A 27,834-nucleotide genomic window follows, 5' to 3' on the forward strand; every position below is an offset into this window, starting at 1 on the left:
CTGGGGCCGCTGCGCTCCTCACCGAGCCAGCCAAGCTGCTTCCGTGACTCAGGTGGGTTCAGTTCACTGCAGAGCCCGAGGCAGGCGTTTTAGGAGGGGCACCTCGTCTTTTGTGCCCTGAAAAATAAACAACTCTCCGTCTGAGCGGATTTCTGCTTGGGAGGTATGTGAGCTTCCTTCATCGTCTATCCACAAACAGGCTGCAGTGGGACGGACGGCACCGGTGGCCTGGCCTTGGCCCCCGGGATGGGCTTCCAGCCTCCCTCCCTTGCCTCCCACCTTTGCTCCAACACCCATGGAGGCTCCAGCTGCAGACTTGGCCCTGCGGGAGACAGGGCCTGAGGAGCCCTGGCCCCTGCCTTCAGGGTCCTCCCATTTAGAGTGCTGTGTGCTTCAACAGAAGGAAGCATGGGGTGGGGGCCTGGGTGGGAGGGGACACTGAGCCGGGGACAAGAAGCCTCCTTGTCTGGAGGGTGGTGAGGAGAGCTTCCTAGAAGGGGTGATCTCTGAAATGAGATAGAAGGAGGAGGAGCCACTGCCTCTGTACCCAGGCAAGTTACCTGCCTGAGCCTCAGTTTCAGGCTCTGTAAAAGGGGCCAATAATACTCAGAGGGAAGGGCGAGAGGCTTAAATGGGAGGATGGATGTGATAGAACTGACAAATGCCTCATACCCCTAGGTGTCTCTGAAACAATAGCTGCTGTGCAGGCTGGGAAGCTGTGTGGTGAATTGAACTTCTTTTTCAAGGGTCTTCCTCGGGCGGTTGACACCTGTTACTTAGTGTAAGCAAGTGTCCTGGTTTCAGAAAAAGTCCAGCCGTAACTCAGCGTGAAGTGAAGAAGCCTTCTGTCCCTCTGTCTCCAGTGGGTAATGGGAAGTCCCCTACCTGCTGGGAGTGAGGCAGGAGTCTCCATAATTAAAATTCTCCCCAAGTACCCCACCTCCCCCAGTCCTGTGCCTGTTCGATATGTTTCCTTTGTCCTTGGACATTGCAAAATTAGATTGTCAAGGACTTAAGGGCACTGCCCCAGGGTAATTTTCACGTCCCCTCCTCTTGTTCCACCATTGATTTGAACTGTTGAGCACCGAGAGTATGCGAGGTGATGGGGATTCTGTGTGCCAAACAAGGTCCTAGCTCTGATAAAGTTCATAATGCTTGCGGGGTGGGAGGGGTGGGATCAAGGTAAAATAAAAGAGTAACAACAGACTGCAGTAAATACCATAAAGGGGAAAAATGGGGTGTGTAACAGAGTATTTGAGGGGCTCCTTAGAGTGGTCAGGACAGTGGAGGAGGTGATGATTTAAGCTGAGGTCTGAAGCCAGAACTGGCCATGGGAGGAGTAGAGATGAGGAAAGAATGTTCCAGATAGAGGGGATAGCAGCTGTAAAGATCTTGAGGGAGGGGAGAAACTTGAGAATCTGAGGAACTGAGTGAAGGCCAAAGAAGTTGGGGCCTGAGTGAACGAGGTGGGGAGCAGCACAAGATGAGGGTAGGCAGGGGCCGTGGGCAGACTGGTAAAGGGCTGAGAGGGCCAGAGTAGAAGCAGGAGGCCTCCAGGAGCTGTCGCTGTGACCCCAGGCAGTCACCCCACCCCTCTGAGCCAGTTCCTGCACACACGTGTGTGGCCGTGGGAACCAAATATGGGAATGAACAGACGTGCACTGTGGGAAACTGGAAAATGTATAAATGAGGGGGATTCCAGGTCTCACTGGAAGTGGAGGGTCCTTCGGGAAACTTCTGGGTTAGACTTCTCCGAGGTGGGAGGCAGAGTGCTGGGTACCTAGAGTTCCTACCTGAGCACCTGCTTGAGACTCTTGCCTCCTGAGACTGAAGGTGGAGGGATGGGTCACCTTCCTGGTTCTTGACTAGCCCTAAGCCTCTGGAATTTTCTGAAATTCTCTGGCTTAAAATCCCTGAGCTAGAGGAAGGGGGAAATGAGAGGGGAGACACCTGCCTTTTTTATTCCACCTCCCCCCCAATCTTTCTAGCTCTGATGGGGAGGCTTACTTGAGGCACCTAAGGGCCACTGGTGGGTGGAACCTTTCTCTTGACAGTTGTGGTCCAAATTAGGGGCATCTTCCTAATCCTCGACTCCTGCTATCTGCCGACCCCCTAACTGAAGGGAAACGTGGGGCTTCCCAGGAGGAGGGGCTGCTGCGAGACCCCCTCCCGCCGGCTAGGGGCTGGCCGTGGGGGGCCTCCACCTACCCCGGGTCGGGTTGCCCCCATGGGGCCATGGAGGGAACCGGCAACCGCGCGCCGGTCAGGCCCCGCCCGCGAAGGTGGCGCGTTGTCCGGCCCTTCCCGGCCAGCCTGTCGCGCGGCGGTACGCGGTGGCGGTGGGGACCAGGCGTCGCGGGGCGCAGCATGCGGAGCTGGTGGCCGCCGCGCTGCGGGCGCTGGGGGTGAGGCGTCGCGTTGCATAAGCGGGATGGCGGGGGGGGGGCGGAGGGGGCGGAGGAAGGCGGGACCCCCCTCCCCTGCCGCGGGCCGGTCCGTGGGCCGGTCTCGGTGTCCCGGGCGGGGCGGGGCGCGCAGCGGCGCCGGGGCCGCTTCCCCATTCTCCCCATTCGCCTGAGAGCCATGGAAGCGCTGAGGGAGTCCGTGCTCCACTTGGCTTTGCAGATGTCGACCTACAAGCGGGCCACGCTGGACGATGAGGACCTGGTGGACTCGCTGTCCGAGGGTGAAGTGTACCCAAACGGCCTGCAGGTAGGAGCCCTGGCCGGCTGCGAGCCCCCAGGCAGCCGGGCATGCGCGCGGCTCCTCCCCCGCCCCCACCCTGCCAGCCCGAGAGGGGGCCGTGCCAGGCTGGCACAGCTCAGGGCAGCTCTGGGCTCCGTGAGGGAAGATGCCTTTCCGGGGCAGAAGTGCCTCCAAAGCACTGGGCTCCTTCCACCCGGGTCCCCTCCCCAGCTCTGACTGTCCCCCAGTCCTCCTGCCACCTGCCAATGGGACTACAGCCCCTTGGCAGAGTTGAAGCACCCTGTCGAACTGAACTGGACCAGTTACCTTTCACAGGAAAGGCAGTCCCTGGGTGCTGAGGGACTTGCCCAGGGTCACACAGTCCAATAATGGCAGAGTTTAAAACTGTCCCAGTTTTAATGTGGAAAGCCCTGTGTCCCTGGAAACCTCTCAGTGCTGGGCAAACCAGGCTGGTTGGTCACCCTATCTGGTAGGCATGGCCCCCTTCTTCCCCTTTCCCCCAATACCTGAATTTTCTGCAGGGAGGAACCCATCTTCTGCCCCCTCTTTCCCTGCCCCCTTGCAGCCTACTCCTGAAACCCAATTCCTCCTCTCCCCAGGGTCTGTCCCTGTGGGACTCAAACATGCCCACCACCTTCCTACCTTGTGGCAGAGCAGTGAGCATGGCTGCTTCCTGCTCTTCCCTCCCTGCAAGGCTGAGCTGGGACAGTGTTGAACAGGACCCCAGCCCTGTGGTGGGGTTTGGACCCAGGCAGGTGAGCGGGAGCGAGTCAGAAGTGTCAGGGACACTCAGGGGGGCCCTTGATCTAGCTCCTGAGAAACCAGCCCGGGGAGAGGAGCAGGGCATCTCAGTCCTGGAGAACTTCTGCCAGGTTGACCACGGGAGGCATTGGGGAACATGTTGGGGCCACCCAGTGAACTGACACCAAATCACAGTTCATCCAGAGAGCAAGCTTAGGGTGCTTGGAAATGCAGTCTGCCAGGCCCAGTCCTACTCAGGCATACCTCTTAGAAGCTGGAATAATAATACCAGTAAAGGAAAACAGCACTGATGGAGTCCTTCCTCCAGGCTAGGTAAGTAGCCCAGGGAGATCCGAACTCGACTCCAAGTGGTCTGCCCACTGGGATATGGAACCCTTACCTATATCATCCCACTTAACTTTCGGGACCACCCCTATGAGCTGTAGGGATTACTGTTCCCACTTACAGATAAGGAAACAGGGCCTGAATGGAGATACAACTCACCTTAGGTCTCAGAGCTAGAAATCTGAGAGTGAGATCAGCACAGTCTGTCTAGAACCTCTTCCCTGGGACCCTTCTTGAGAGGCTAAATCCAGCAGGAAATTAGATTTCTGTGGCAGGCACTTTTCCCTTCACAAATCAAAACAGAATCTAATCAGCAATCTTTTCAGTGTCATCTTGCACAGAAGGTTCTAAATATATCAGCACAAAAGCGTTTCAGAATTCACAACAAAATAATAGGCCATGTTGTCATCACCATAACATAACAGTAGCCCACATGAGGATAGCCTTTTTCAGGTCACAAAATGCGTTCATCTGCCTCCGGGGCTGCCTGGCAGAGTGGAAGCAGCCCAGTCTCCGAAGCTGGGGTCCCCAGTGTGAATTCTGACTCCGCCGATGGTCTTGGGTGAGCTGCTTAACCACTGAAAGCACAATTCCCTCGTCTGTAAAATGGGATTTAGAGAAAGTAAATGTAATGCCTCTTATGGGGCCTGCTAGGATTATTGTTGTTTTTATGACCTGTGAGGTCAGGGCCGCGTGGCTATGTTATAGATGATGAAGCTGAGTCTCAGAGAGGTTGGGGACAGGGGTTACAGAGCTATCATGTGTTTTGGAGTGCAGTGTTGCTGTCCCTACACCAATCTGCCAAACTGGGTGCATTGCCTACTTTTTATACAGGCAAAGCCAAAAAGGTTGCCCCAAGGAGTTGGGGCATTTCTGTGGGTACCCAATCCGGCTTCTCTTGAGCCACCATGACTTCCCCAAAGCAGGTATGAACGAGCCAATGCTTGAATCGAGAACTTGTTCACCTCAACTTATGAAGCTGAGTTTTCTACTAATTTTTTTTTTTTTATTTATTTGACAGAGAGAGAGGCAGGGAGAGAGGGAGCACAAGCAAGGGGAGCACCAGAGGGAGAAGCAGGCCTCCTGTGGAGCAGGGAGCCCGATGCGGGGCTCGATCCCAGGACCCTGGGATCATGATCTGAGCTGAAGGCAGACGCTTAACGACTGAGCCACCCAGGCGCCACCTCTACTAATTTTGTTTTTAATCATTGGAGTTTTTTCCTCCCAATATAAAGACTTTACGTGCTTATTTCTGGAAAAAAAAAAAAAAGTCAAATACTAAAAAAAAAAAAGATTTAAAAAGAAACAGTAATCCCAGCACTTGGAGATAACCCCTTCTGGTTTTCCACATTTGCACACGTATATTTATAAACAATTGAGCTCACTCTAAGTACACGATGTTGTGCTGTGCTTGTTTCATTTAATGCCCCTTCATGAGCATTTTTCCTGTTGTTTAAAAATTCCCAAAACATGCTGTCATTAAAAATTACAATGCCTCAGGGCGCCTGGCTGGCTCAGTCAGTAGAACATGTGACTCCTGATCTTGGAGTCGTGAGTTTGAGCACCATGTTGGGCGTAGAGGTTACCTAAATAAATAAATAAATACATAGATACATAAATAAACGTAAAAAAAATCAGTGCCTCACAGTACCAGTATGTAATAGTGTATGTACTTAATATGCTAAGGTTGGACAACAGGCCCAGTAACTAGCATTGTAGGTGACCATCCCTTAGCCCTTCGGATAATTTCCTGTGAGCTGATGCTGGAAACACAACTGCTCCTTCGAATTTAAGATTTTTTAAATGTCCCCCATCCCCTCCTCCCAAATCTCCCTCTTTGATGGGCAACTATAAAAATAAGCTACTTGACTTTTCATGATTTTGAAGCCCATTGGTTTTTTAGTATATTTTTTAAAGATTTTATTTATTTATTTATTTGTGAGACGGAGAGAGAGAGAGCACAAGCAGGGGGAGCGGAAGAAGGAGAGGGAGAAGCAGACTCCCCGCTGAACAAGGAGCCTGATGCGGGACTCGATCCCAGGACCCCAGGATCATGACCTGAGCCGAAGGCAGACGCTTAACTGACTGAGCCACCCAGGCGTCCTGGGGTTAATATTATTAATCAACAGTTGTTACAAAGATTGAAATGAGGCTGTGTAAGTGAAAGCCTTGTGCATAGTGCACAGAAAATGGATTTGGTTGCTGTTGGGATTGTTACCATGACTCACCAGGCGGGAGGTCTCAGTGATGCCCTAAATATAACCACCTTGCTCTCGGGAGCCTCTGCTCTGCTCAGACCGGCTGCCTGCCCCCCACCCCCCACCCCAGCACATACCATTTTGGTGGCTCAAAGGGAATCAGCTAAAGTGATACCCGCAGCCTAAGCTGGGGAGCAGGTGGCCATGACTGCTACTAAAGCCTTTGAAACTCATCCTTTTGCTTGTAAAAATCAATTTCTTCAAGAGAAGGGAAAGCTGAGATATTTCATTTCTTAGTGGTGATTTTTCTCATCCCCCCACCCCATGCCACACACAGGGCTGTCCTTCAAGGGTGATTTCAGGGACAAGCCCACTTAGTACTTTAAAAAGACCTCTGTGCTCACCAGGATTCCACCTGTTAGAGCCTTATACTCCTGGCTTTCTAGTTCTTCTAGAATCTGGGATGGTCGGACCTGGGATGGTTATCTAGCTTCCTCATTTTAAAGATGGGAGATTGAGGCCCAGAGGCGGCCCAGCGACACGCACAGACACACACACACGCACACACATGGGGTCTTGAAAGGTCAAGGCTGACCTTTAACCTCCCTTTTCCCATGTCATGGGCAGCTGGGTGTTCCTTCTGGGAAACAAAGAGAGCTGGAAAGTGCTTCTTCTAAATACTAGACTTTGGTTCCTGTGTCGATGGCAGGAGTCCCTCCCCCATAGTGGGCACTCGTGTAAGCTGTTACAGGTCATTGGGAGAGAGTCAGGCATGGGGGTCTGGGGGACAGGTAGGACTCAGGGAGGAGGTGGGGAGGACAAGAAGACATTATAGTTTTGCTCTGGGCTGGCCCCAGTGGCCTCAGCTGGAAGTCCACTGTTATAAAACCTTTGCTGGAAGAAACTCCCCCAGCCTAACCCCTTCGTGGTAGCTGGGTGCTGCCCTGGGCTGGGCTGGCATGGTCTGTCTGCTCTGAGAGGCTGACTTGAAGCAGGCAGCCTGGTCACCCTGCCAGCCCTCGTCGGGTGACCAGGCTTTTGGGTTGCAGGGGGTGGGCTCCCTGCCAAACCCTTGGCCAGACTGACTCCTGTTTGCCTCTCAAGGCAGCCCAGGTCGCTGGGGGCCCTGGCGGTGGCTCAGCAAGAACCTCTGCCTCCCTTCCCGACCCCCTGCTTCCTCTGAACCCCAGGCTTTGCCCCGCTCCCCACCCCTTCTCCTGCTGGCTTGTCTCCTGGGCCCCAGGCAGCCGTGTCCCATGTCCCGTCCTTGCCTGCAGAACTCGTTCTTGCTGTAAGCCTAGGTGAGCCAAGCACTCACTTCTGTAACCAAGTATTTATCCCTCATTAGGGCTTTGTTCCCTTGGCTGTGGAAGCTCTGGGAACCCCTAGGTTGGACAGCTCAACTGTTTCTCTCTCTCTCTTTCTCTCTCTCTCTTTCTTTGGCTTTGTCTATGTCTTTCCTCTTTTGTCTCTTTCTCCACCTCTCTCTTTTGAGGGCATCCTTTTCCTTCGGTCTCATTCTCTGTCTGCCTCACATGATGATAAATAGGATATTAAGCCCACCCGTGAGCTGAGCGTTTACAGTAATTCTCAGCTCCATCTCGCAAGCGTCGGCTCTGCTCCTCCGCTGATGGCCACTCCCAGTTACCTCTCCTGAGACAGAGTGGGCTGCCTGCCACTAATCCTCTCACCCTCCAAGCCACTGCAGACCAGTCTCTGGTGATCAACGTGCTCTCGTTTCCAAAAGGAAAGAGAAAGCACTCGGGTCCTCCCCTTGCTGTGACCTCAGCTTGCTGGATGCTCTGAAGGAGGCAGGGCCGGGGGGAACACAGGGCTCAGAGAGAAGGGCCTCGCAGCATGGCCCCATCCACTGCACCAGGAATTGGATGACTTCTCCTGGAAAGGCCTCTGGGGGGGACTTCTGCCCCAGGGGGATGCCTCTGGATTCCTTCTGCCCTCAGAGAGGAGGCTTGTCAAGAAACCAGCAGGCCCTCAGCCAGTCAGCACGAGTTGAGCAAAGAACATTACAAAGGTTAAAAACCCCATTTTCAAATTGTGTTTGCCATTTCTTCCTGGAACTGAATTTCTAATTTAATTCGGACTTAATTCTGATTCACTTTTGCAGTGAACACCATCTGTTTGCTTGACACTAAACAATGAGGCTCAGCTCGACTTTCTGCTCCTTGGGGGCAGCGTGGCCATGGGGCTGAGGCTGAGGGTTCTGGAGGGAGATGGGTTTTCTCACTGTTCCCCCTCCTCCCCCACCTCCTGTGTTTCTTCTGGAGCTGTTACTGGTGCCTACTCTTTAGGACGTTGTGAAGATAGAATGGCATCATCCAGCAACAAAACAGAATTAACGCGACGCCAGGCGCATAGAAAGCACTCAGGTGTTAGCTACCTTTATTCCTCCTTTTTCCTTCCCTCTGTTCCTCCTCTCATCTTCTCCCTTCCCTTCCTCTTCCCTCCCTTTCACCTGACTCCCCGCACCCTGGTGGCGCTCCTTCTGCAGATGCAGATGCAGACCATGAGGTGTGCCTTCTTCCCCAGGCCTGCCGGCTGTCCTCCCTGGCTTCCGAGAGCCGGCACCAGGCGGAGGGGTGCCTTGTAAACTGAGCCCCCCCCCCCCCGGCCTCTTTGCCTGTCACCCCCCTCCCCCTGTGCTGGGCCATGAGGGCCCTCAGGAGGAGGCAGCCAGTGAGGCAGGCCAGGGCCAGGGTGGCAGGAAGAGGGAAATGTCAGTGCTTGCTTCACATCCTCTGGGACTCCTCCGAATAGCAGTTCCCAAGGGGAACTGTGTGAGAAAAGGGATGCCGAGGAGAAAGCACTTTATAAACCTGCCAGCGCTGGGAACATGTTAGCACCACCCCAGGCTGACTCTGCACCAGGCCCTCCGGGCCCAGAGTTTTAACTTCACGGGAGTAGCATGCTCAGAAGCTTCGTGGCTCACTTTTTTTTTTTTTTTTTCCCCTCATTTCTCACATTTTTAAAACCATTCTTCAGAAAGGGGTTTTGGACGGTGGCAGCCTTCCTTCTACCTGACACAGCTCTTTGGGTCTCGGAGCCGCCTGGCCCTCCTAGGAAATATGACTAGGCCCCAAGTTCCTTTTGTTGGTTTTAGAACACAATTTTTTTTTTCCACAAAAAGTTCTCATGTTCCCCTTTCTCTGGTGCCACAATTCCCATTCATTTCCTGCCCAGAAATTACGCAGTGGTGACCATGAGGCTGCGCGGCGCCCTTCCCTAAGGTGACCAACCTCAGATCCCCACGTGTCAGCGTGAGGCTCCCTGAGGGCTGTGACCTGGCTCCCGGGGACAGGCACCCCCTCAGCTTTTGGGGGGGCACTTGCAGGTCAGAGTCTGAGTTTCCTCATCTCCCCTGGCAGCTGTGGGTCACCGCCCTGCATGCCCACACCCCAACAAGCCTTATTCCCTGCACCTTGGTCTTTCCAAAGGGGCAAATCCAATCTATGTCATCCCAGTCCTCCAGAAGAAGTCCACGTTCTTTAAAGGGGCTAAAGGGCCCCATAGGATCTAGACCTTGCCTCCTCTCCCCTTTCCTTCCCCATTCACCTGGCCAGCTCCTACTTATTCCTCAAGACCCAGCCCAGGCATCCCCATCTCCAGGAAGCCTTCCCTGACTGGACCCCACCCACCCTCCACCCCAGTCTGTTTCTTTATCTGCCTTCCTGCTGGACTGTGAGCAGCGGAAAGCAAGGGAGTCTGTCTTCCTCTTGGTATTTCCACCATGGTGGCACATGACCGCAGTGTCACTGAGCTGAGCCCCACCTTCAGGGACCCCTCCTGTCCTGTGGCCCAGGCTTTTGCAGGAAGCACCTCTTGCAATGGAGGGGAGCCCCGAACTGGCCTCGGGTGTGAAGGCCTGGGCTGAGGGCTCTGAGTGCCGTTGGCCAATATGTCCCTCCTCAGCCCCGAGGGCCCCGCCACGCCCTCTACTTCCTCTCATTGTGCCTCCCTTCCTGTTTAGCTAGACTGTTAGGCTGGGGACATTTTTCCTCCCTTTGAGGACCTGTCTGAATGGAGCTCTCTCTCCATTGCATCTCCCCTGACATCTCCCAGACACCCGTCTCTGATCCCCTGGTGGGCTCCAGAATCAACAGACTTGGGTTCAAATCCCAGCTCTCCCCATTTAGCTGTGTGACAAGAGGCCCTCACCTCTGTGAACTTGTTTCCTCATCTGTAAAAGAGAACTAATAACACAGCCCTCACGGGACCGTGAGGGTGTAATGAGCAAAGGATGTCCGCACTCCTGGGAAGTAGGAGCTGTGGCTATAACATCCTGGCCTGCTGGTGTGGGGGCTCTGAGAACAGCCCAGCTGGACGCTCACTGGATGCCTGCAAGTCCAAACATCCTGTTCTTTTTTGAACTCCTTACTGGAGAAACAGGGAAAAGCTGTTCTTTTTTTTCCCTTCTACCCGTATCGGGTAACACAAAAAACACAAGTCCGGCTGGGTTGAGCTGCTTGAGTCTGGTGTTTAGGAGCTAATCCGAGCTGCTGAGCAGGGTGGCAGTTCCTTTCCTGGATTAGGACCGATTCTGTGGGAACTGGACCACCCCTGAGGCAGGAGGGCGGCCCTGATGGCTCCCCGGGGCCTGGGCCTGCCGCGGAGCCCCTTGCTCCTGGGGAAGGGGGGCCCTGGGCTCACGTCCTCCCCACCCCTCCTGCCCCCTTCCCTGCAGGTGAACTTCCGCAGCCCCCGGAGTGGCCAGAGGTGCTGGGCTGCGCGGACCCAGGTGGAGAAGCGGCTGGTGGTGCTCGTGGCGCTTCTGGCGGCAGGACTGGTGGCCTGCTTGGCAGCGCTGGGCGTTCAATACCGGACAAGTAGGTGCCTCTGTGTTTTGTCGTGGGCTTGGCTCACTCCTGCCCTCGGCTCTGCCCACCTGGGCCAGAGGGCTTCCCTGCTCAAGCCAGGGCTGGCCTCCAGGGCCAAGGAGAGAGCGAGGTCCGGACGGCTCGGTGCTGAGATGGACTGAGACACGGGAGCTGGACAGTGTGGGTGGTGTAGAGGTTTGGGACATAAGTCCAAACAAACCCTGGCCCAGCAATTTATTGTCTGTGTGACCTCGGACAAGTCACTTCATCTCCCAGAGCCTCTGTCTTCTCTCCTGTGAATGGGGAAAATAGTGCCCGATTTGGGGCTGGCCCTGAGGATTAGAGATAATGTCTATCACGTAGCTGGTGCCTCCTGGGACTTCTTGAATCTTAGCTCTGGGTGCTATTATTGTGAGGAGGTGAGCTGATGAGACTCACAGTCTCGCACCGTCCGCCATCTTTAGTTCCAACAAAATAACAATAATAGCTTCTGTTTACTTAATACTTTCCATGGACCAAATACCACACCTCTTCTTTACAAACATAATCCTGTTTCCTCCTCACAGCAACCCTATGAGGTGTGGTTTTTTGCATCTGAGGAAGCTGAGGCGGTGAGCCTAGGTGACTTGCTCAAGGTTACATGGCTGGTGCACGAGGGAGGGGGCAGCTGGATTGCAACGCCTTTGTCATTGGGGTGCCCCTGTGTGTTAGAACCGCCGGAGGAGCGGTCCTGCCGTGGCCCAGCTGGCCTCTGTGTGCCTAATCTGTACACGTTGTAGTCACATCTCTGGGGCCGGCCTTGTTTAGCAGTATGACGGGGCCCGGCCAGTCCTGCTGTTGGCGTCTGAGGCTGGCTCTCTGTGTCTGGCTGAGAGTATCCAGCTGAGTACCTCGTGTAGAGTTGATGTTCAGTAAGCACTTGTGGACCTGGAAAGGGCAGAGCCAAGTTAAACAACAAGGATGGGGGGTCTGGCCAATTCCAGGATCTCTCACACCCTTGTGCCCCAACATCTAGCTTTCCGATGGCAGGTGGTCCATCTGGTGGAGCAGCTTCTGGGGCCTTTGCTCAGGGTCCAGCGCCACCAACTCAGTCACCTGGTCACTCATCCCATCAGAGAGATTATGACCCTTCCCATGATCCCAGGCTTCGCCGAGCCTTCCCCACTATGAAGTCGCTGGCCTGCATGGGTGGCCATGCTAGACTCGGAGGGGGAAGGAGTTTGAGGGTCTGGAGAGAGGGCAGGACGTCCCCTCGGTCACCCTTACGTCCGCCCGTGTCAGGCACTCCAGCAGCTCGAGTTGCTCTGAGCCTGCCCCGGGAGCTCCCAGAAACCAGAAGGGAGCCCCCAAGGGCTGGATCCTAGTGCTCGCGCCCACGGGGGGGAGGGGAAGCACAGGGAGCAGCCTTGCTTCAGCCTCTATCATCCCGGCCCCCTGTGGGCTGCAGAAGAGGTTTCCCCAGCCTGGACCAGGATGAAAGGAACTCTCCCCCCGGGTGACTCTGGGCCGAAGATCTCGTGAGCCCTGAGCCAATCCATGTGTCTTCATTGGCTGCCTTGGCCCGGGACAGCAGTGGCCACCCCAGAAACTGACAGTAGCCTCATGACTGTCAGCAGGTGCTGACGTTGGCCACACCTGAGCAGACATCAGGCTAATCAAAGCACATTCTCCGATGATTCTGAAAGACCCATCTCAAAGTCTTGTCTGGGCCCCTAAATACATATTTGTCTACTTTCCCACTGCACCCCCTTTCCAGAGACTTGCAGGCGCTTTACAGACAGCAGCAGTAAAACACACAGATTCTCCCAGAAAATATTCTTAAGTGACTTACTCAGTGTTGGGGCCCCGCACCATGCAGATGAGCATCTGTGAACTAGATTTTGGCTGTTCCTGCTTCTCAACTGGTCATGCACATCCGCAAAGGAAGAAATATTTTCTGCCTCTGCAAGTGGTGACCAAGTGCTGGACAAAGCTCACTTCATTCACTCACTCATTCAACACACACATACTGGACCGCTGCTAGGTGCCAAGTACATGCTGGGCAAAGGAAATAGAAATGCAAGTAAGGTGCTGGCCCTACCCTCAAGCTCACGTTCCAGTCGGGGAGGGGGACAGGGAGACAGCCACGACACAGCATACTCTGCCCTCAGAGAGCACACAGCCAGGCAGCCAACCGAGGGGCCCAGCGAGGAATGAGGGTCTGGGAAAGTTTCCCTGAGGAGTTGGAGCCTGGGCCGAGTTTTGAAGGTGTTGACCTCCATGTTGATGAGGGGGACCTGGAAACAAGTAATTGATCAAATATGTGTTAAGTCCCTGCCGGGTCAGGAATAGCTGGTAAAGGATTTACCAAGCACTAAGCGGTTAAACAACCAAGCATTGCTTAAGCACCACCTCGGTGCCTTGCCCTGTACCTAGCAGCTTGGGGGCTTAGTGACCCATCAGGCCTCTCAGGAGGCTGGTTTCTTGTTTTGTTTTTAAATCCCAGTCCCCTTATGATAACCTCAAGAATCAATCAATCCTGGGGCGCCTGGGTGGCTCAGTTGGTTAAGCGACTGCCTTCGGCTCAGGTCATGATCCTGGAGTCCCTGGATCAAGTCCCGCATCGGGCTCCCTGCTCGGCGGGGAGTCTGCTTCTCCCTCTGACCCTCCCCCTCTCATGTGCTCTCTCTCATTCTCTCTCTCTCAAATAAATAAATAAAAATCTTTAAAAAAAAAAAAAAAAAGAATCAATCAATCCAAATCCCTCCCTGTCTCACGCACACACACGCTGTTTCTGACAGGCCTTGTTCCCTGAAGACAACCCTCTTGCAGTCTGTCTCCAGGCATTCCCAACAGCCAAGGTTTGGTCAAGCCCAACTTCCTGCAGTTTGTGGTATAAAAACAATAGGTATTCTTTTCCCTTCCCAAATATGAAGTTCTCTCATAATAGTGAATAGGTTTTTTAAAGCTACACAGAAATCCTCTTCCTCCCACCCTGAAGATTCTGGTACATTTCCCCAGTTGGGGAGTGGGCCATGCAGCTCGGCTTGAGATGGCCTCCTATGGAGATGCTTAAATGGCACCGTAGCCCTGCCAGTTCCTTTCTGTTTTCGAGCCTGCCAGCTCAGTAATTTGTGACTGTTGTACAGTCCGCTCCAAACAAGTAATCCCCTCAAAGCTACCTTGGTTTTTGTGCTGCCGTGAGACTCCTCTAAGCCCTTCGTCAGCCTGCCAGACATTGTGCCCATCATCCGACGTGAAAAAGCCCACAGGCCACCCCAGCCCGGGCTGGTGCCGTGTTCCCCTGCCAGAACTGTGCATCCTTTCCTGCTTTCTGAAGGTTGGCCTGGGGACGTCGGGCCCAGCCACGAAGGCGTCCACCATCACTGTGACATCAGGCCTGCTGTGCTTCCTCGCTTCTAGATGGGGAAACCGAGGCTCGGGGAAAGGAGGTCACCTGCCCAAGGCCCACAGCCAGAATCAGAAAACTGGGATCTGAACCCAGGTCTAAGAGCCTCCAGCTCCTGCCCTGCCACACACCTCCCTGTGCGGTAGGGACGCTGAACTTGCCAGAAGGGCCACCCCAGCTCCCGATGGGACTGGCAAGGAGAGGGAGAGGGAAAACAGAGGGAACCCAGCCTTGGAGTAGCTGCAGCAGGCCAGAGCTACTTCAGCCTCCACTCTCCCACTCGGCCGTGTGGCCCGGCTCTGTTCATGCACACAGAGCCTCCGTCTCCCCCTCTTTAGCCTGGGCATCACACCTGTGTCTGATATCTGCAGTGAGGCCTGAGTGAGATAACAAATGTGAGTCAAGTCCCTCTTGTTGCCTATGTCAGCCAGGGCCCCGGCTGGGCCTGCGTTCCTAGTCACGAGGCTGGATCTCCAGCCACCTTGGGCTGGGCCTCTGTCAAGGCCTTGCAATTTGGTTCCTTTGCTGGAGCCCACTGACCAACCCCGAGACAGGAGTCTGGCCCCTCTTCTTGCCTCTGGCCTTCCAAGAGCCCTCATCGCCTCTGCCCCATGTCCTGTGAGAACCGGCTCAGAGGAAGTGGATTCATGGGGGGCACTTGTAGTATTTGGCAGCCCTCCCCACTGCCCACCTGCACCGACAACCGGAATCCCTCCTCGGGGAGGCACCTGACAGATGGGGCCGCCCGGGGCCCACCGTTACCGCTGGGATAGCGCCTCTCCAGGCTCATAGGAGACAGAGTGGAGAGAGGATGGGGCTTGTGCCCCACTGGCCATTGAACAAGCTACTTAGCTTCTCTGTGCCTCAGTTTCCTGCAGTATATAAAATGCAGTATATAAAAATGGCTTAAGCAAAATGGTCTGTTCAGTTTGTTTCATTTTTATTTCTTTGAGAGTCAGTGAGATAACACTCCTGCCCTGTACTCAGAGGGAATGATTTTTCATAGTTTCTTCTGTTCATTATAGGCTGTCCTTTGCCCTAAGTCCTGGCACCAAATTGTCTGCATCACCCATTTGTCATGGACTAAATACAGTCAATTTATGTTTGCAGAATGACAGACATTTCTCCTCCAGTTGTTATTTAACTTTTCTTATAAAATGTCTGTCTCTCCAGCTAAATTATTAGCTCTTGAAGGAAAGGACTATACCTTTTATATCCCTCACCACACACACACACACACACACACAATCACCACTCGGTAAAGAACCTGGAAGATACTCAGTTATTATTTTGTTGAATGAATGAATGCATGAACAAGTGAATCAATTTGTTGAGCATCAGGGAATAATAAAAAAAACCAGTGAATATTTGTGGAAGGAAGGACTGATTAAGAGAAACACCTTGGTTCTGGGTACTTTTCAAGCCACAGAAAGGACTTTAGGCAGCTAAACAGAAGTCTTACTTTACAAGCCAGGAAATTGTAAATCTACTGAAATCATTTCTCGGTAAAAGTCTAGCGACCATCCAGCTCCAGATCTGTTTGGTCAGGGCTGGGGCAGGGGCATGGCACCCCAGGCCACCCATACTATATTCCCACAGCCTTCTCCCTGCCCTTCACTGGCCTCTTGTCCTTGACCCCTGCCAGGAACCCCCACGGTGTGCCTAAGTGAGGCCTGCGTCTCAGTGACCAGCTCCATCTTGAGTTCCATGGACCCCACGGTGGACCCCTGCCAGGACTTCTTCACCTACGCCTGTGGCGGCTGGATCAAAGCCAACCCCGTGCCTGATGGCCACTCACGCTGGGGGACCTTCAGCAACCTCTGGGAACACAACCAAGCCATCATCAAGCACCTCCTTGGTAAGCACCCCGCAGGGAGCCCCGTGAACGAGCCGCAGAGGAGAGCAGCCAGCTGGACCCACCTGCTCAGGTCTGGTGAAAGGAATCGCTTGACAGAATGGGAAAAGCAGAGGCTTTGGAGTAGGTGAACCCGTCAGTCATTGTGTGGCCCTGAGTAAGTTACTTGTCTCTGAGCCTCAGTCTCTACAAAAATGGGACTAATACACGGGGAAGCAAGGCACAGCCTAGGTGGCGTAGTCAGTGGTGGTGTAATTGCGTTGTGTGGTGACAGGCGCTCGTGGCACTTGCAGTGAGCAGGGCACAGCGTCTGGGCTTGTGGAAGCACCGTGTGGTACCCCTGAAACTAATATAATGTGCTGTGTCAACTATACGTCAATTTAAAACAAATTTTTTTTCAATGGGACTACGACTACCCAAGCTTGAGAGTTTTGAGAACCGTGAAGCACACGTGTAAAGGGTTCTCACGGTGTGTGTGGCATAGGGAGGTACTAAGCCCTGGTCACTGTGGTCCTTGCTGCTGCGGCTTCAAGCTGTGGCCTGGTTTTGCCCGGCATGGACGGTGAGCTCTGAAAGTTGTGAGCCCAGGGAATCAATGCTGAGCACACTTGATCGGATTTTAGGATCGTGAGCAGATGAAAGTTATAACAAGTTTATCGGAGGGTTGTCCATTGCAGGCAGGAACATCCCATGGCCTTGCGCTGATTGGACTTGCACGATCAACCGTCTAAGTTAAAGTTCTTCTCTTTGCACCTTGTTAGGCCTTCGGCACTTCTAGTTGACCTTGGTGTTGGTGGTTTTATCCTTAGATTAGAGCCCCATGTCTGTCTTGTTTGCAGGGTTATCCCCGGTTATTGTTTGTTGAATTAACACCTGCCTGTTGGGGTCGTCCACCGCGTGAATTCACAATACCCACCACAACAAATAGAGGTCCTGACTTGAGCCCCTTGGCAGCCAGGACCTTCTCCATCCCTCTCCTGCTGCCCTGGCCCCATCCTGGGACCCTAAATGCTGGGAGAGGCTAGATCATGAAAAGCCATCAGTGACAGAACTTAGATTCAACAAATCCTTACTAAGTTTTTTAAAAACCTGCAAGATACTCAAAAGTACGTAAAATATCTGAAGATACCCCAAAGGGGACAAATCTTCTCAAAGGGACAGAAACCAGAAACCTTCCTACGAGACAGGAAGAGATTCCAATTTGACAACTGCAATTTCAGGCAACTGTGTCTTTTAGAGGACAGTAGAAATGAGCAAACCAGGTTAGGTGACCTCTCCTTTCTTTCCGACCCCAGCCCCGGGTCCAGGAGGGGGAGGGGCACGGCTGCTGGGTAAGACCCATCCACCATTCTCTCTATTCCCTGCAGCCTAGCCTGGGGCTAGTCTCCCTGAGGATCAGAGCTCAAGGGAGGGCTGTCCGGAACAGCAAGGGCTCTGCCTGCTTTATGTTATCTAGGCACCTTTGAAAGGGGACAGAGCCTTTCATTTCAGAACTAGAAGCTTAACAGGCAAATATGTCTGGGGTAGCCAGACTGGAACTCAGGGATGTCCCTTCTCCAGCACCTGAAGACAGCCTTGGCAGGGACCAACAACCAAAGCGGAGGACAGTCCAAGTAGGATGACAAGGGACACCTATGTGGCTCAGTGGGTTAAGCGTCTGCCTTCGGCTCGGGTCATGATCCCAGGGTCCTGGGATCGAGCCCCGCATCGGGCTCCCTGCTCGGCGGGAAGCCTGCTTCTCCCTCTCCTACTCTCCCTGCTTGTGTTCTCTCTCTCTGTCAAATAAATAAATAAAATCTTTTAAAAATAAATTAATTAAGTTTAAAAAAAGGAATAATGACAAGTAGGATGACAAGATGGGGCAGAGCCTCTCCTTCGGCCACCAGGGCCCTGGGTTCACACCCTACCTCCGCCACTTACTGTGTGATCTCAGGTCACATGACCCCTCAGGACTCCTCTCATCAGTGGGATGGGTACCGGGCCTCCCCCAGGTTATGAGAATAAAATGGGAAAAATGTATTTAAGGTGCGTTGCCTGGGCCTGGCGTATCGTGCCGGCCGCTGTGCATTCGAGTGTTATGGCTGTTGCTCACCTTTGACCTTTGTGCAGCACTTTACAGTTTACAGAGCTTTTTGTGGACGTCATCCTATTTGATCCTGTAGGGCAGGAGCGAGGAAGGTATCGTTCGTCCCATTTGAGAGATGAGGACACTGGGGTCCAGAGCCGTTCTCGAGACAGACTAGCAGGTGGCACCGCTGGGACTTGTCTGACTCTGTCCGGGCCGTGTGTCCTTTCCCCATCTCACACCACCTCCTCGAGATAGATGGGCACGCGCGGCCCCCCTCCCACCCTGCCGGCAGCGTGGCGCCTGGGGATCTGAAGGGAGGAGGGGAAGAGACTGATGTTTGTTGAGTGGGTGCTACTTACCATGCTCGGTGCCAGTGGGTGCTACTTACCATGCTCGGTGCCAGGCTCTTTCTATCCACTGCCTCCTTGATCCTCACAACCTCTCTGGGACTCAGGAACTATTGTTCGCATGTTATAGGTAAGGAAACAGGCTCAGAGAAGTTAATGGACTCTGCTGAGAAGACACTACCAGTCCTGAATGGAGGGGGGCTCCAGCCCTGGGGAGCAGTTAGCACCGAGAGGGGATGGAGAAGACAGGCAGACGGGCCCTCTAACTTTCCAGTTAGGCCCAGGACTGGCCCTTGTGTGTGGTACCTGCGGATCCTGCTCCAACAAGGACCTTGGGTCTTTGCCAGGACTGAGTCCTTCCCCCTGACCTGCCCCCCAGCTGGCCAGCTGGCCGTCTGGCAGGGCCCAGGAGGAGTGGGCTCCAGTCCTGGCCTCTGGCCTTACATCCATCCCGTCCCTGAGGGTCAAGGTGTAGGTAGGAGCTGTGCTGAGCTGGGCGCGGGACAGCCAGAACCATGCATTGGAGCCCCTGCCCCTGGGACCGGGGTCTGGTGGGAGCAGGAGGCCAGACTGCAGGGTTTGGAAGTCAGGCAGCCCTGGCATGCTAGCTTCTCACTCGTGTGGCCTTGGACAAGTAACCTGGCTCCTCTCCAGCTTAGTTCCATTATCTATAAAACGGGGATAATAGTGCCATCAAATGCAAGGTTGCTGTGAGTACCAGCTTGTATGTGCGAGGCCCGTGTGCTTAGCACAGAGCCTGGCACCTAGTAGGGGCTCGGCAAAGCACAGCCACCCTGCTTGGTGTACTGCGTGAGCTCCAGCCCAGCCCTCTCCCTGACGAGCTGTGTCCTCCTCACCCGGGCTCCTCAGCTCTTCGTCTCTAAGGTGGGAACTAACTCAGAGCATTGAGTGGGGATGTTCTAAGGATTAGTGAGGTGGTCGAAGAAAGCCTAATTATTGATTGTTTCTCATAGAGGCACTGATGTGGACCTAGTTACCAGGGAAGGAGGTACAGCATATCCATGACCATGCTAGGCTGTTTACTTGTATTTTATTGGAGCCGTGGAGGTATATCCCCATTGTACAGATGAGACTCACAGGAAGGAAGTGATGAGACTTAGCTGAGATTTAGCCCCAGAGCTATGGGACCTCAAACTTATACTCTTTTTCTGCCGACTTCCCTGAGTCAGCTTCACCATGCAGAGGCCACAGAGCGGCTCAGAAGCATGATTCGCCAACCTCCTTTCCCCAGGAGCTGCTTGATTAAGCTCTCCAGTTGAGATGGGATCTGGCCAGGGCCTGATGAACATAGTAGGTGAGGTCAGCCCCAGGTCATACTGACCAGGAGCTTCCCCAGAAGGCGTATCCTAGAGTCCCCTCCCTGCCAGGCTCACCCTGGGAACTAGTCTGGAAATGGCCCCTCACCTGTGGGCCTTGATACCTGGGACTTTGGCACCTGGAAACCCCTGAAGGGGCAGGAGGCAGGTGAGTGGGTGACAAAAAATGCAGGAACACAGGCCAGTGCATTCCTGGGCTCAAGGCCAGGCTTGTTTCAGCTTCCCCAAAACATAGGCGTCAGCCAGCAGGCCTCGCGGGAGAGGGGGGAGGGCTGGAGCTGGTGGGGGTTGCAGCGTGCCGGGGGCTACCCAGGCTGTCCAAGCTGGCCTGGGGTGGGCTTCTCTGGCAGGAGAAGGAATGTTCAGAGTGCTGGTGAGGACTGTGTGACCAGGCCAGGCAGAACAGCTATTACCACCAGCCGGCTGCAGGGCCTCAGACGAGCCACTCCTTTCTCTGAAAGGTGAATTCACAGGGGCCCCCTCAGGGGAAATCCAGGCGGATCTGTCGCTGGCGGATTGAACTCTGCCAAGTGCCACTGTGGCCCATCCTTGCAGCCCAGTGGCTGGGAGACGCGACCTCAGCTGCACGAGCAGAGCTGCCTCACCCAGGTTGCTGGCTTGGGCCTCGGGGGCCTTGGGGAGACAAGAGTGTGGCCTCACTTCATCAGGGCAAGGATGCAGCTGCACCTCTCACCCCTAGGCTGGGCCTCCCGCAGGCTTTCCAGCTCGTGCTCTTAACACAGACTAATCTGCCATCTAGATTACCTGCCTCACCCCCTTCCTATCCTGCAGGACTCTTCTCAAACCTGCTTCCTCTGTGATGCCCTCTGGGGCCACCAAAGGGCTTCTCTGGGCTTGCGCTACAGTTGCATTTTATGTGTCTGTCCTGTGTACTATGTTTTTTTTCCTTTTTTTTTAAAAAAAAAGATTATTGGGGCGCCTGGGTGGCTCAGTCGGTTAAGCGTCTGCCTTCGGCTCAGGTCATGATCCCGGGGTCCTGGGATCGAGCCCCGCATCGGGCTCCTTGCTTTGCGGGAAGCCTGCTTCTCCCTCTCCCTCTGCTGTTCCCCCTGCTTGTGTTCCCTCTCTCTCTCTCTGTCAAATAAATAAATAAAATCTTAAAAAAAAAAAAATAAAAAAAAGATTATTTATTTGAGATAGAGAGCACAAGCAGGGGGAGTGGCAGGCAGAGGGAGAAGGAGAAGCAGCCTCCCCGCTGAGCAGGGAGCCTGACATGGGGCTCGATCCCAGGACTCCGGGATCATGACCCGAGCCGAAGGCAGACGTTTAACCGACTGAGCCACCCAGGCGCCCCTTTACTATGTTTTCTAGTACAAGATTAATGCATGCAAAATTAATGCCCGGTTTTTATAACAATTTGAGCATCATGGATTCTACAAGGAATTTGTGGTCTCCCTTCCTTGTACCCCAGCGCCAGTCTGCTGGAGAAATGGAGACAGAATCATTCCATCAGCATTAAATTTGTCCATGTCAGTGACTTGGCAATTAATCATGTAGCCCTGTGCCATCTCTTGTACTTTTATTCTGATTTGTTTTTCTAGTAGTCGCTGTCTAGCTTCGTTTCTTCTCCCCGTGCACATTGGAAACCCTCTGGACAAGATCCGGGTCCACCGTGCTTTCTGTTCGGTACCATGTCTACAGCAGTGTGCCCATCTTTCCCGTTCCGGGGAAGGCAGGGGGTGTCCAGGGGCTTCTCCGGGGTGGCTGGTCTGCTTTAGTGCTACCTCCAGTTTTCCGAGCCAGCCTGCAGGACAGGAAAGGAGCACAGAGAGCGCTCAGCCCCTGTCCTGGCCTCAGCCACTTACTCGTGTGACCTTGGACACATTACTCAACCTCTTGCCTATAAATTGGGCGTGATGCTAATAGCACTCGATGGTGGAAACTGTTAGAACAAGGTGCACACACACAGCCACACCCACACACAGAGAAAGCAGTTCCTTCTCTCAGGGAGGCCTGAGAATGCTTGAGATCAAATTCCAGCATGTGACGTGTTAGCTTTGCCTCCCTAGGCAAGTTCGTTCCTCTCCCTGGGCCTCGTTTTCTTTCCCTGTGAGATGGGGTGATAGTCTGACCTCGGGGTGCTGGTGGGGTGCTGAGAAGAGCTCAGCCAGGGCTGGGCCTGCGGTAGGCATCATAATGGTAACGGTCTTAACATTATTTTCGTTCCTCTGCGAAAGAAGGTGCCTCGTTTATCAGCTCCCCCACTTCCCCTCACAGGATGGGGCTCCTGAGGCTTGTGACTGCCTGAACCGAGTCTGTGGTTTTATCTAGAACAAGGGCTGGTCATGCGCTGATGTGGAGTCCCACATGCTCCTGGCCAGGCAGTGCTGGTGCAGCACAGGGACTGCAGAATTCCCAGGAAGCCCCATACCCACAGCCCGCTCAGCTGCTGGGGATTTTGTTTCCTCCCAGAGAGTGGTGTGGAAGAGGGTGTTCCAGTGAAAACTCCCAGAGGAAGAAGTGGGCCGATTAGATGGTAGGCTGTCTTTCCTCTTTGGGACTTTGGGGATGTGACTGAGGAAGTTTCTGGAACTCAGGGGCCCTGCAAGGAAGTACCCCAGGCAATTGGGAGCCCTGTTGTCTGGCCCTGGGCTGCCAAATTATTTTCATACCCTGGGGACCCTGGAAGTGCCACCATATTCAAAACGTGGCCCCCGCCTCAGTCAGTCCTGGGAGCTGCGCTGTTGATGGCGCCTAGCCTGCTCCCATGGAACCTTCTCCTGGGATGTAAATGCAAGCGGGGACGTCTCCAAGGAGACCAAGGTTTTCCTCACGAGAAAACTGTATGTGGCTGATTTCGCTTTGAATCAAAGCCTCCTCCTCAGTCTGATGTGATGGGTATCTTTCTCTGTGGAGCTCCCAGAACATTCCGTCATTCATTCCTTCGTTCCGCAATTATGTATGGTACACTGGCTATGGGCCAGACATCACTAGGTGCTGGGATGGCGTGAGCAATAAGACAACCTTTCCTTGTGGAGCTCACATTCCAGCAGGGGAGACAGACAGTAAACAAATAAATGGGTAAATAAGTAAGACGGTTGCGAAGAGTTAGGGCTTTGAAACGAATCGAGTAGGATGCAGGGCTGGGAAGGGAGGAGGCCACGGCGGCCACGGCAGTCCGGGAGGGATGGGCTTTCAGAGCAGGAACACTGGAGCAGAAACTTGAATTAGTTGTGAGAGAATAGAGCACGTGGATGTGGGAGGAGGTTTACGCCCAGCAGGACGGTGAACTCAGTGGCAGGAGCACGGGAGCAAGGGGGAGAGGGGCAGGACGCAGACGGGAGCTGGAGGCCCAGATCGAGGGCGGTGTTTCTCAACCCTTTTTCATTATTGCCCCCCTCCCTAAAATTCTTTTCTGTTTTACATTATTTTTTTAATTCAGTTTATTTAAAGAAGTAAAAACAGCTCACCATTTTTCTCACCCCCTACCCACCAACTCTGGCAACCGCTAATCTTTTTTTACTGTAGCTTTGTGAGCTTGGTTTTTGTTATATATATATTTTTAAATTCCACATATAAGAGAGATTATACAGTATTTGTTTTTCTCTAACTTCCTTCACTTAGCATAATATCTTCGAGGTTCATTCATGTTGTTACAAATGGCAAGATTTCTTTCCTTTTTAGGGACGAATAATATTCCTCTGTGTGTGTGTGTGTGTGTGTGTGTGTTTTGCATGTACACCACATTTTCTTTATCCATTCCTCCATCAGTGGGCACTTAGGTTGGTTCAGTAGCTTGGCTGTTGTAAATACTGCTGCAGTGAATATGGGGGTCCAGATATGTTTTTGAGTTCGTGTTTTTGTTTTCTTTGGGTAAATACCCAGAAGTGGAATTACAGGATCATAGGGTAGTTCTATTTTTAATTTTTTGAGGCACCTCCATACTGCTTTCCATAGTGGCTGTGCAATTTACATGCCCGCCAACATTACACAAGGGTTTCTTTTTCTCTACATCCTCGCCAACATTTGTTGCTTGTCTTTTTGACACAAGCCATTCTAACAGGTGTGAGGTGATATTTCACTGTGGTTTTGGTTTGCATTTCCTGATGACTAATGATACAGAGCATCTTTTCATGTACCTGTTGGCCGTCTGTATGTCTTCCTTGGAAAAATGTCTGTTCAGATCGTCTGCCCATCTTTTAATTAGATTTTTTTCTTTGCTGTTGAGTTGTATGAGTTCTTTATATATTTTGGATACTAGCCCCTTATCAGACATATGATTTGTAAATATTTTCTCCCACTCGGTAGGTTGTCTTTTCATCTTGTTGATGGTTTCCTTTGTTGTGCATAAGTTTTTTAGCTTGATGTAGTCCCACTTGTTTATTTTTGCTTTTGTTGCTTTTGCTTTCGGTGTCAAATTCAAAAAGTCATTAGCAAGACCGATGTCAGGGAGCTCACCACCTATGTTTTCTTCTAGGAGTTTTATGGCTTGAGGTGTGATGTTCAAGTCTTTAATCCAGTTTGAGTTCATTTTTGTGTACGGCATGAGATAGTGGTCCAGTTTCATTTTGAGTGTGGCTGTCCAGTTTTCCCAACACTGCTTGCAGAAGAGACTGTGCTTTCCCTGGCATATATTCTTGGCTCCTGTGTCATAAATTAATTAGCAATATATGCATGAGTTTATTTCTTTCTATCCTATTCCATTGATCTCTGAATGTGTTTTTCTTTTTTTTGTTAAGATTTTTTTTTTTAAGATTTTATTTATTTATTTGACAGAGAGAGATAGTGAGAGCAGGAACACAAGCAGGGAGAGTGGGAGAGGGAGAAGCAGGCTTCCTGCGGAGCAGGGAGCCCAATGTGGGACTCGTTCCCAGGACCCTGGGATCATGACCTGAGCCGAAGGCAGACGCTTAACGACTGAGCCACCCAGGCGCCCTCTGTGTCTGTTTTTATGACAATACCACAACGTCTTAATTACTATAGCTTTGTAATATAGCTTGAAGTCAGGGAGTGTGATGCCTCCAGCTTTGTTGTTCTTTCTTAAGATTGCTATGCCTAGGGGCACCTGGGTGGCTCAGTTGGTAAGGTCATGATTGCAGGGTCCTGGGATCAATACCCCACCCCCCACGTCGAGCCCCACATTGAGCTGCATGTTCAGCAGAGTCTGCTTGTCCCTCTGCCCCTCCCTCAGCTCGTGCTCTTTCTCTCTCTCAATAAATAAATAAAATCTCTCTAAAAAAAAAAAGATTGCCATGGCTATTCAGGGTCTTTTATGGTTCCACACAAATTTTAGTATTGTTTGTTTTATTTTTTTTTAAGATTTTATTTATTTACTTGAGAGAGAGAGCACAAGCAGGGGGAGGGACAGAGGCAGAGGGAGAAGCAGGCTCCCCGCTGAGCAGAGAGCCTGACGATGATGTGGGGCTTGATCCCAGGACACTGAGATCATGACCTGAGCCGAAGGCAGATGCTTAACTGACTGAGCCACCCAGGCGCCCCTGTTGTTCTATTTCTGTAAAAAATGCCATCAGAATTTGATAAGGATTGCAGTGAATCTGTACCTTGCTTCAGGTAGTATGGACATTTTAACAGTATTGCCTCTTCCAATCTTTGAGCACAGAATATCTTTCCATTTATGTGTCTTCTCCAGTTTCTTTCACTAATATCTTGTAGTTTTCAATATACAGGTCTTTCACCTACTTGGTTAAATTTATTCCTAGGTATTTTATTCTTTCTGATGTAATTGTAAATGGGATTGTTTTCTTCATTTCTCTTTTTGATAGTTCATTATTAGTGTATAGAAATACAACAGATTTTTGTGTATTGATTTTGTATCTTGCAACTTTAATGGATTTGTTTATTAGTTCTGACAGGTTTTTGGTGGAGTTTTTAGGGTTTTCTGTATATAATATCATGTTCTCTGCAAATAGTCACAGTTTTACTTCTTTTCCAATTTGGATGCCTTTTATTTCTTTTTCTTAACTAATTGCTCTATGACTCTCAGTGCTATGTTGAATAAAAGTGGCAAGAGTGGGCATCCTAGTCTTTTTCTGATCTTAGAGGAAAAGCTTTCACCATTGAGTATGATGTTAGCTGTGGGCTTCTCATATATGGCCTTTACTATGTTAAGATACATTCCCTTTATACCCACTTTGTTGAGAGTTTTTATCATCAATGGATGTTGAATTTTGTCAGATGCCTTTTCTGCATCTATTGAGCTGATCATATGATTTTTATCCTTCATTTTGTTAATGTGGTATATTACATTGACTGACTTGTGAACACCGAACCATCCTTGCATCCCTGGAATAAATCCCACTTGATCATGGTGTATGATCCTTTTAATGGTTTATTGAATTCTGTGTGCTAATATTTTGTTGAGGATTTTTGCATCTGTGTTCATCAGAGATATTGGCCTATAATTTTCTTTTCTTGTGGCGTCTTTGGTTTTGGTATCGGGGTAATGCTTTCCTTGTAAAATAAGTTTGGAAGAATTCCCTCCTCTCCTGTCTTTTGGAAGAGTTTGAAAAAGATTGGTATTAACTCTTTGTTGAATGTTTGATAGAACTCTCCGGTGAAGCTGTCTGGTCCTAGACTTTTATTTGTTGAGAGGTTTTTGATGACCAATTCAATCTCCTTACTAGCAATTGGTCTATTTGAAAATAGATTTTCTATTTCATCATGATTTAGTCTTGGTAGGCTGTATATTTCTGGGAATTTATCCATTTTTTCTGTGTTGTCCGAGAAGAATACAAAAGATAAGGCTATATATCTGTTAATGTACTGTATGTACACACGAAAGGGAAGGTGTTTCTGCTTCCTAAGAGCTAATTCTCTCCCCCTTTGGGGACAATATTATCCCTGTTGAGAATGCATGATATAGGGCCTTATGGGTAATTTTAAGGAATTTGTATATTCCAGAGCATATTAGTTTTTTTTTTTTTAGATTTATTTATTTATGTTAGTGGGGGAGGGGCAGAGGGAGAGGGGGAGAGAGTCCCTGGCAGACTCTGCACTGAGCATGGAGCCTGATACGGGGCTTGATCCCACAACCCTGAGAACATGACCTGAGCCGAAACCAAGTCAGACGCCCAACCAGCTGCGCCACCCAGATGCCCCTCCAGAGGGTATTTGAACTCAAAGTAGTTCAAGACACTAGCTCTATAAACTCCACACCCAGGGTTCCCCCAGTGCCTGCCAGGCCATAGGTGTCCTGTGGGAGAAGATGAAGGAGAGGCGGTAGGAGGATATGCTGGGGATTGTCCCAGCGGGCTCCATGAACCAGAGAGAAGCAAGGGGAGCATGGAGGAGCTTGACCTCCCAGAGCTCCTGCCCCAGCCAGTGTGTGTGTGGGAATACAGGGGTGTGAACGCCAGTTCCTGATGAGGCCTACACTCCTGTCCCTTCCTGCCCCACCTGCCTCATTTCCTCCCCATGCCAGTCTCTCTCAGGCACTGACCTCGTCACCCTCTCAACGCCCAGAAATGGCCTCCTTCCTCGTCAGAAGTGACACTGGGCTCTGTTCTTCGAGCAAACGCTAGTGAGGGCTACCCTGTGCCCTCCGGGTACAGGCAAAGAAACAGGGACGACTGGGACGCGAACTAGTGGGTGAAGCGGCCCAAGTACAGCCCCCCACGTCCACTCCACGTGGAGCTCAGCTTTCAGCCCAGAGTTCAGGCAAGGGTTCCCTGGCCTTCCCCTGCCATTCTTTCTCAGGCCCTCCTGGACTTTGTCCTCAGAGCTCTCGCCCTCCCTGCAATCAGATGCTTTGTGATCATCTTATTGCTGTCTGTCTCGCCCACCAGGCCTCATGTGGACAGCCATCCATGTGGCCTGCTGCATTCTCCCTCCAGCCCAGCAGCCACCAAACCATAGGAACTCAATAAACCTTTGTGGGAAAACAAGTGGATGTGAGATCCAGGGTGTGGAGCTCAGAGGAAGTTTGAACGGATCAGGAGCAGCTTCTCAGCTAAGGAGAGAGGGGGCGGGTGCTTGAAGGACACATTCAAGTGATAATGCAGGGATTCTCTTGGGGAAAGATGGATGCCTGGAACTC

The 27,834-nt window shown here is 52.0% G+C and overlaps 1 protein-coding gene across 2 annotated transcripts in view; it reads left to right on the forward strand.

Moving 5' to 3' along the window:
• The first annotated feature begins 2,339 nt into the window (after positions 1-2,339).
• ECE1 (endothelin converting enzyme 1) overlaps positions 2,340-27,834 on the forward strand; it is a 59,065-nt gene continuing 33,570 nt past the window's right edge. The window contains exons 1-4 of one of the 2 annotated variants that reach the window (XM_032391988.1): positions 2,340-2,405; positions 2,626-2,712; positions 10,690-10,831; positions 15,856-16,068. In XM_032391988.1, coding sequence (XP_032247879.1) covers positions 2,626-2,712; positions 10,690-10,831; positions 15,856-16,068 — 442 coding nt within the window. In that variant the 5' untranslated portion in view covers positions 2,340-2,405. Of the gene's footprint in view, positions 2,406-2,583; positions 2,713-10,689; positions 10,832-15,855; positions 16,069-27,834 lie in introns of those variants that run through there. The other variant, XM_032391978.1, reaches the window with a different exon arrangement.

The sequence above is a fragment of the Phoca vitulina genome, unplaced genomic scaffold, assembly GCF_004348235.1.
Source record: "Phoca vitulina isolate PV1807 unplaced genomic scaffold, GSC_HSeal_1.0 scaffold2, whole genome shotgun sequence".
NCBI classification, from domain to species: domain Eukaryota; kingdom Metazoa; phylum Chordata; class Mammalia; order Carnivora; family Phocidae; genus Phoca; species Phoca vitulina.